Genomic DNA, 9,367 nt, shown 5'->3' with positions numbered 1-9,367 from the left:
CTACAAGTTTGATATTGAGAATTAATAACAATACACTCAAATGTGAAATAAAAAGCAACAAAGTAATCCATTTTGAAAAACCAAATACCATTGCTCCCTTATTGGGATTTACACCAAAACGGCTCTCACCTTTAAAGACTCACGTAGCTGAGAATCCTGTGCATATCACAAAGGTTAATTCTATTTGTGTGGAATGTAATCTAATCACTAATTTATACGTCAATGAAAACCAAGGTCATATCATCCACATGTTTTATCCAAATGTCTTACCGGGTTACAAAATTGTGGAAATTCCAAAAAAGGTAATTTATTTACCTGTCACAAATAGATATATTGATGAAATTTTCATTAAAATAGTTGACCAGGACGGTAATCTTGTTAATTTCACACGAGAAGTTATTACGTTAAGACTACATTTAAAAAAAGTATAAATAATGGTTTTAATTTACAACTGTAGCAAATTTAATCCAGGTGTGGACAGTGTATATAATATTAAGAGTGTTGATAAAAACATTAGTGACAAGCAGACTCTCAAACCGTTGACAACAGAAAACAAAGTCTTTTTAACCTCACTAGGATTTAAAATAAAACACAACAACGACGACGACGACAGTGACAGGGAAAAAGAAAAGAAATACTTGGTGTAGAATAAAGTTATTAATACTAGAATACTTGGAATTTTCTTGAGGTGTACTTGTAAGAAGAGGGAATATGAGTTTTAACATTTTAAATATTGGAGATCGTGTATTGGTTGACAATTCAGTTGTGAGTCGAGAAATGCACAGTCATTTACCCTATGCCAATGCAACTTTTAATCATTGTGATGAAATAAGAATACCAATTCAGACTCAAGATATATACACCCTACCTTCTGAGAGTTATCTGTATATTGAAGGACGTTTAACGAATGATGGGAAAGAAAGCAATACTTTGCGCTTTATTAATAATGGTTTGATGCATTTATTTGATGAAATACGATATGAAATTGGAGGCTGTGTAATAGATAGAGTGAGAAATTTAGGTATAACAACGACAATGAAAAACTATGCTTCGTTCACACAAACTGAATCTAATCGATACAACTGTATAGGTTGGAGTATTACTGACACACCAACAGTTGCTGATAGAGTAGGAAATTTTAATGTTTGTATTCCACTCAAACTTGTACTTGGATTTTTTGAAGATTTTACAAAAATTCTTATTAACATACGCCAAGAACTCGTATTGATAAGAAGTTCAACTGATTTAAATGCAGTAATGTCTACAGTAAAAACTGAACTGAAACCAAAAGTGGAAATATTTAAATTAATATGGAAAATGCCTCATATTCAAGTGTCCGATTCAGAAAAGTTACGTTTATATAAATTTATTGAAAATGGGTCCAGTTTGGAGCTTGCATATAGAAGCTGGGAATATCATGAAATTCCTCTACTGCCTCAGACAATGAAATTTAACTGGAATGTAAAAACTACCAGTCTATTGGAGAGACCACGATTTGTTTTGTTTGCATTACAAACTGCCAAAAAGAATGCAATAAAAGAAGAGAACAGCTATTTTGATCACTGTAATCTTACAAACTTAAAGCTATTTCTAAATTCTGAAATGTACCCGTATGACAATTTGAACTTGAACTTTAGTAAAAGAAATTATGCCCTTGCATATGAAATGTATGCACAATTTCAACCGTCGTACTATTACAAATCCATAGGAGATCCATGCCTTACTATGTTACAATTCTGTGCTGTTGCTCCGATATTTGTTATTGATTGCAGCAGACAAAATGAATCAATTAAATCAGGAAGTGTCGATATGAGAATAGAAATAGAAACTACTAAGAATATACCAGCTAACACAACTGCTTATTGTATAATTATACATGACCGTATTGTTAATTATAATCCTCTAACCAATGTAGTTCAAATGTTTTAACTGTAGTTCATCTAATGAAGCAAATCTGTACTTTGGGTTTTTAAGTATAAATAAAAAGTTAAAATAAAAGTTTACTCTTATTTAACACCCTGTACACAATAAATATTTTCATAACCTTGTTGATGTTAAACATAAGTGTCTAATTGGGGGCTAGACTAGTACCAAATCTGCTTGAAAGCTGTTCGAGACCTGTTCAAAGCTGATCAGGACCTGTTCGAGACCTGTTCAAGACCTGTTCAAAGCTGATCAGGACCTGTTCGAGACCTGTTCAAAACCTGTTCAAGACCTGTTCGAGACCTGTTCAAAGCTGATCAGGACCTGTTCGAGACCTGTTCAATGCTGATCAGGACCTGTTCGAGACCTGTTCAAGACCTGTTCGAAGCTGATCAGGACCTGTTCGAGACCTGTTCAAGACCTGTTCAAAGCTGATCAGGACCTGTTCGAGACCTGTTCAAAACCTGTTCAAGACCTGTTCGAGACCTGTTCAAGACCTGTTCAAGACCTGTTCAGAAGTTAAGCGAATACCTACATTTTACGATGAATAAAGATTTGAAAAGACAGCTTATAACTAAACGGAGAAACATCCAAAGTAAATTAAGACAATTAAAACAAGGACAAATAATCCAAGAAGATTTATTTAATCCAATTACAAAACACTTGAAAAATATCGAGAACAAGTTAAATAGTTCACAAAATTCCAGTCCAGAAAATGAAACAAAAAACGATGAACCTTTAAGGTACATTAAAAACGATGATGACGATAATGAAACTACTGACTTTGAAACAAGTGAAATCAAACAATCGATATTGGACAACATTGAAGTGGATGATATAAAAGAACAGATTAAAAATGATAAACACTCTGAAAATCGATTTGAAGATATTGCTAACCAGGCGCGTGTAGACTACTGGGATCAATATGATCCATTGCCTAGGAAATATATTACAAATATGCACGCTGATGTTCTAAACAAAGAATTTGATCATAAATATGGAATTCGATTTGATGAAACATCTGAAAAGCTACTGATTGGGAATTCTGAAATAGATTTAGATGGTGCTGATATTCTTTTAAAAAAGAAAAGGTACAGGGGAACACCAGGTTTATATGAGCTTTTGTTTAAGAAATATCCAGCTAGTTTTACAGATGAAGATGAGAATAACTATAAAAAGATAGTTGTAGCGACGAACGCTCACAGAAGGCATTACAGATCAAGTAAACAGATAGATGGTAGTAGATTAGAAAAATATAAAAAAATAATTGCACCAATAACAGAAGGTAAAGGATTGGTTATGGAAGTAAACAACAATAAAATCGATTACGTCCACTGGGATGATCAAAATGAACTTGTAGAGCGATTACGTTTATTACTATCTTCACAGCTAGCTGGCCATACAGGACATACAAATGAAATAAATTCAATTATTGAAGAACTAAAAGAGGCAAACATTATAGAATAAATATCATGTCTGTTAAAAGATATATCGTTAATGAGTTACACAAACCTGCAAGAATTAACTTTAAAAGACGAAGAATTATTATAAAATCTCTTAATGATTTGTTCCAAGCCGACTTGATTGATATGCAAAAATATTCAAATACAAACAGAAATTTCAAATATATTTTGGTTGTAATAAATTGTTTTTCAAAATTTTTATGGGCTTTACCACTAAAAAATAAATCAGGTGTTGAAGTAGCCAAATGTATGAAGTATGTGTTTAAACAGCAAAAACCAAATAATCTTCAAACAGATATGGGAACTGAATTTTTTAATCCCCATATGAAAAAATTGATGAAAAAATATAATATTAATCATTACAATGTATACAGTGAGAAAAAGGCTGCGATTGCTGAGCGAGTTATTCGCACGATTAAATCAATGATTTGGAAACAGTTTAGTTTCAACGGTAACTACAAATGGATTGATAATTTACAACAAGTTGTTATTGAATACAACAATAAAGTTCACAGGACAATAGGAATGAAACCAGTGGATGTTAAGAAGAAGCATGAAAAACTATTGTTAAACACCGTATACAATCACATTAAAATTGTCGATTTGAAAAGTCAAAAATTTCATATTGGTGATCATGTACGCATTTCAAAACATCGAGGAGTTTTTGACAAGAAATACAATCCAAATTGGTCTAATGAAATTTTCACTGTTTATAAAATAAAACTGGGAAACCCTATTACATATTATTTAAAAGACTATAAATGTAAAGAAATTCTTGGGGGATTTTATAAAGAACAGTTACAAAAAGTTAAACATAAAGACAGTTATTTAGTTGAAAAGGTATTAAATAGAAAGAAAAATAAAATTTTTGTCAAGTGGTTAGGTTTTGATAGTTCTCACAACTCATGGATAGATAAAAGTGACGTAATATAATAAAGAGGGGATAGAAAAATATGTAAAAGACGTTCCACTTGCAAGATTTTGTTTGTTGTTAGAGAATATCGAGAGAGTGAAGACATGTTCATTGTGGATATCCAAGGTTTCTCTTTTCCTGGGGAAGATATATTTCTTTGTAGGGAAATTGCTATTTTAGATCCTACTACAGAAAACATTATACACAGAATGGTTGTTTTACCAGTAACAGAAGCAATGATAAATACGTCATATATAAAATGTGTCGAACAACGTCTTCAAAACCATGGTTTAAGTTGGCAATCTTGGCATTTTTGTGATACTCATCTAAAATATGAAGAAATTTCAAAATTTTTACACGACAACGTATTAGACGAAACAATATTGGTAAGAAATCATGAAACAAAAAAATATTTGGAAAAATTCATGGAAAATCGCATTGATTGTGTACAAGATGAACCTAATATACTTTCTGATGAGACTATGAATCATATTTTTAAATCACATCCATGTTTTCAACATAACAATGAAAATTTACAATGTGCTCTAAACAATGTATTTAATATTCATTATTGGTATAAATATTGTAGAAAGTGTTGACAATAAAAAAATAAAAATTAAAAATAGTCTTTTATTAATAGATACACACAAGACATTTATTTTTAAATTGATACCAGACATGAAGCTTGTAAAACAAAAGACTACGCTTGATGTGGAGAATAATTTATTGGAACCAATTGAGAATAAGTTTAAAAAGCATGGAGTTTTGTTCCCTTCAACTATTCGATGTCTTATAGTTGGCCCTTCAAATTGTGGTAAGACCAATGTGATGATAAGTCTATTGGAACATGCTAATGGATTAAAATTTGAAAATGTGTATATTTACTCAAAATCATTAATGCAACCAAAGTACAAATATTTAGAAACTTTGCTAGAACCAATTAAAGGAATAGGATATTATACTTACAGTGGAAGTACGGATATAATGCACCCATCTGAAGTGAAGCCCAATTCAATTTTTATCTTTGATGATGTTGCTTGTGACAACCAAGATGTTATTCGAGAATACTTTAGCATGTCTCGACATTCTCAAGTGGATCCATTTTATTTAAGTCAGAGTTATGCAAAAATACCTAAACACCTTATAAGAGACAATGCAAATATTTTAATTGTATTCAAACAAGACGATTTAAACCTAAAACACATTTACAATGACCACGTCGGAACAGATATGACTTTTGAAGATTTAAAAAAAATATGTTCGATATGCTGGAAAGAGAATTATGGATTCTTATCAATTTTTAAAGACAGTGAAATAAAGAATGGTCGATATAGAAAAAAAATTGATCAATATTTTTTATTAGAATAAAAGTTGTAAGTAATAAATAAATAAAGAGATATTATTAAAAAGTATTTTATTATAATCTATAAAAATATATACACAGATATACATACAAAAATATTTTCCTCTCGCTCAATCTTCATTCCAATACCAACACATATCTGAAATGAAATATATACTAGTTACCTTTTTTTATAGTGGGAAGCAGAAAGCACTTACTTGTTTATTATGTCCTTTGACTTAGAAAATGATCTATATTCAGATCATCCTCATCACATTCTTCTTCTATATGTACTATTGTACTTGGAGGAGGAGGAACCGTTCTTTGCTTCTTGCTTGATGTTGAGGCAAGAGCCTCATCCGGTGCCTCTTGTATGTATAGTGGTCTCTTCAACCCAAGTTGCTTTTGGACTTGTTGATGTCGCTCAAACTCTTCCAATTCATCGTCCAACAAGTTAAATCTGTATCGTTTTACGAAATTCTCTAAAATTTGGAATTCTTGCTCTGTCTTTACTTTGGTCCTCATATACCGAACCGGAAGATTCCCAAATTTCTTTTTAAGACTTTTGCTATTGGGTGTATAGCTGAGACTCACAAATATTTTACTTCCCTTAAGAGACACCTCTTTGACACCATATCTAAAATTTAACGAAATTAAACAATCATAAATAAAAATGTTATTAAAATACGATCATTAGAATAAAAAATACATAGATAGAATATAGAAAAAAGAAATGAGATAAATTAATAAAATATCAAGAGGTAAAACAAAACAAAATAAAATTATGTATAAAATTATTATAAATATTTAGATAAACAATAAAATCAAATGCAAATATGGTGAAATAAACAAGGAAAAAAGTGTATAAATAATAAACTCAATACTTACACAAACAATTCCTTTATAATAAGGAAAGCCGTTTCAATAGGAAAATGAACCGGATCTTCAGTTAAAATTACCAACTGACAGGGTGCTGTTGCCATTCTTGATGTTGTTTGTTCACTGCTTGCTACTTACAATTGGATTAGTCTTAAACGACTGTCTGTATTTATAACAAGAAACTGAGAGAAAAAAACAATTTAACATTAAACTGACTTTGTAATTTTAAAACATTGCAAATAACTTATTTACATCAGAGTTAACCTTTTTGGCCCATAAAAATGCAGTCACGTTGAACAACATCTTATTTGCGTCAGATTTGATCTTTTGACCCATAAAAATGCAGTCACATTGAATAACAACTTATCTGCATCAGATTTGATCTTTCTGACCTCTAAAAATACAATCACGTTTAATAACAACTAGTTTGCAGAATTATTGATAAATTTAAACTTTTTGATCCTAAAATATAATCACGTTGAATAACAAGTTACAGAAATACGTCAATTGATTTTTTTTTACGGAATAAGTATAAATTGGAGAGCATCCTAATATTTGGGTTTTATTTGTGCATTCGAGAGTTATCAAGTTAAGTTGAACAGTTACTAGTGAAAAAAAATGAGTCAGCAAGTAGTCGATGAACTTTTCAACCAGATTGTAGAGAAGATGGAATCGGTAAGTAGATTAATTAAGAGAAAATCTGATTTACGAAACATAATAAGATATTTGAAAAAACAAATTTTTATTTTGAATAAATGTTTAAAGAATAGGGTTTCTTGTGTTTCACTGTATAGAAGCAAATTTAACTATTCTTAAAACATATCTTGAAAACTTTAAGAACAGATTAAATGCTAGAAAAACTCTTAAAAGGTGTTTATTGTGGCAGGATGTGGAATCTTGTTTTAATAGTAGAATAAGAACAGGGCTAGTAGTCAATTTAAAATATAAAGAACCCAAAATATTTTTGGAAAAAGCTTTTAGGAGTTTTTCAATTCAAATTAGAAAAAGTTTGTTGTCGTGTCTTTTAAAAGTTAATTTGATTTTATATGGTGTTTTTATCAAACCACAAAATGGTGAAACCTCTATTAAACATTTTTCAACCAAAAATGTAACAATTGACCAAAATACAGACCTCAAGGATTGGTATAAAATTAATTGTATTAATGTGATTTTAAAAAAATTTGAGGAATTTCAAGAAAGAGATAGTGGTTGGGCACTATCACAGATTCTACATTTAAAAGTTAATATAAATAGGTATAATCCAATACTGAGTGGTATTTCCACCTATGTTAAATTACCTAAATATATAAGCAATACAAAGAGTGTAATTAACATTAAAAATTCTGATCCTTATTGTTTTCTCTGGTCAATTGTTGCAGCGTTACATCCTGCTAAAATCAATGTTACACGAACCTCATCTTATCCTCATTTTAGTAAGATATTAAAGTATCATAATATCAGTTTTCCCATTGACATAAAAGATATCCCTAAATTTGAAAATTTAAATAAACTTTCGATAAATGTTTTTACAACAAAAGGAACAGGAAAGGAAATTTTACCTTTGCTATTAAGTAAGACTAGTTTTTCTCCTCGTATTAATTTACTTTTAATTCATTCTCAAGATAATAGTACAAATAATAATAGTGATGAGGATGATGGTCCTTTGTGTAGAAAAGATCTATTTCATTTTGCTTATATTAAAATTTTTTCAAGATTAGTAAATCAACAAGTTAAAAATGTTAGAAACAAAAAATGGTTTTGTGAAAGATGTTTTAATCATGTTAGTAATGATGCACACTTACAAAATCATTTAGAGGACTGTATTAATTCAAATTCAGTTAAGATGGTTTTACCAACAGAAAAGAATAATATTATGAAATTTAAAAATTTTAAACATAAAGAACTTGTTCCTTTTGTTATTTATGCTGATCTAGAAAGTATTCTTATAGAATGCATTGACAATGACAATGATCCTAATATAAAAACTCATTTGTCTCAAAAGCATGAAGCTTTTAGTATAGCTTATTATTTTAAATCTTATAATGATTCCTTATCATACTATAAATCATTTACCGGTCACGACTGTCGTGTGTGGTTTGTAAGAGAACTTAAAAAGGTAGCAAAGAGAATAACTAGAGAAAATTTACTGCAAAAATTCAACAAGTTAGGTCCATTAACTGATAAAGAAAGACATGATTTTAATTTGAGTTTTGTTTGTCATATTTGCACTAAACCTATAGTCGATCCATTGGATAAAGTTAGAGATCATTGTCATATTACAGGAAAATTTCGAGGAGCTGCTCATAGATCTTGTAATGCTAATTATCAAAATACACATACAATTCCGATTGCATTTCATAATCTCTCTGGCTATGACGCACATTTTTTAATTAAAAGCCTTAATAATACCGTTAAAGGTAATATATCACTACTTCCTCTAAACAAAGAGAGGTATATATCATTTACCAAATACATTCAAAATACAAATATTAATTTTAGGTTTATAGATTCGTTTCGATTTATGTCTGATTCATTAGATAAACTTTCCTGTAATCTAGATGATGATCAAAAACAAATAACGAGAAGGTACTTTGAAGATGATTTTAAATTTAATTTAGTTAAACGAAAAGGTGTTTTCCCATATGAATACCTCGATAATTGGGAAAAGTTGCAAGATACTTGCTTGTCACCTATTGATAGTTTCTTTAGTAAAATTTATAATGAAGGAATAACTCATGAGGATTATCAACACGCATGCACTGTTTGGAACACGTTTGAGATAAAAAACTTGCAAGAGTACGCGGAATTATATTTAAAAACTGACGTATTACTTTTAAGTGATATTTT

At 29.9% G+C, this 9,367-nt stretch overlaps 1 protein-coding gene across 1 annotated transcript; it reads left to right on the top strand.

Annotated features, from left to right (window-relative positions):
- The first annotated feature begins 711 nt into the window (after positions 1 to 711).
- On the top strand, positions 712 to 1,929 carry LOC140450912 (uncharacterized). Its single transcript, XM_072544594.1, has one exon. It carries the CDS (start codon positions 712 to 714, stop codon positions 1,927 to 1,929), a length of 1,218 nt encoding a protein of 405 aa, XP_072400695.1.
- The last annotated feature ends 7,438 nt before the right edge of the window (positions 1,930 to 9,367 follow it).

The sequence above is a fragment of the Diabrotica undecimpunctata genome, chromosome 9 (assembly GCF_040954645.1).
Source record: "Diabrotica undecimpunctata isolate CICGRU chromosome 9, icDiaUnde3, whole genome shotgun sequence".
Lineage (NCBI taxonomy): Eukaryota > Metazoa > Arthropoda > Insecta > Coleoptera > Chrysomelidae > Diabrotica > Diabrotica undecimpunctata.
Note: the sequence above shows the minus strand (reverse complement) of the source record. Positions and strands in the feature narration are given on the sequence as shown.

Excerpts from the sequence above, each read along its gene's own strand:
- LOC140450912 (XM_072544594.1), top strand. The coding sequence starts at position 712 with ATGAGTTTTAACATTTTAAATATTGGAGATCGTGTATTGGTTGACAAT.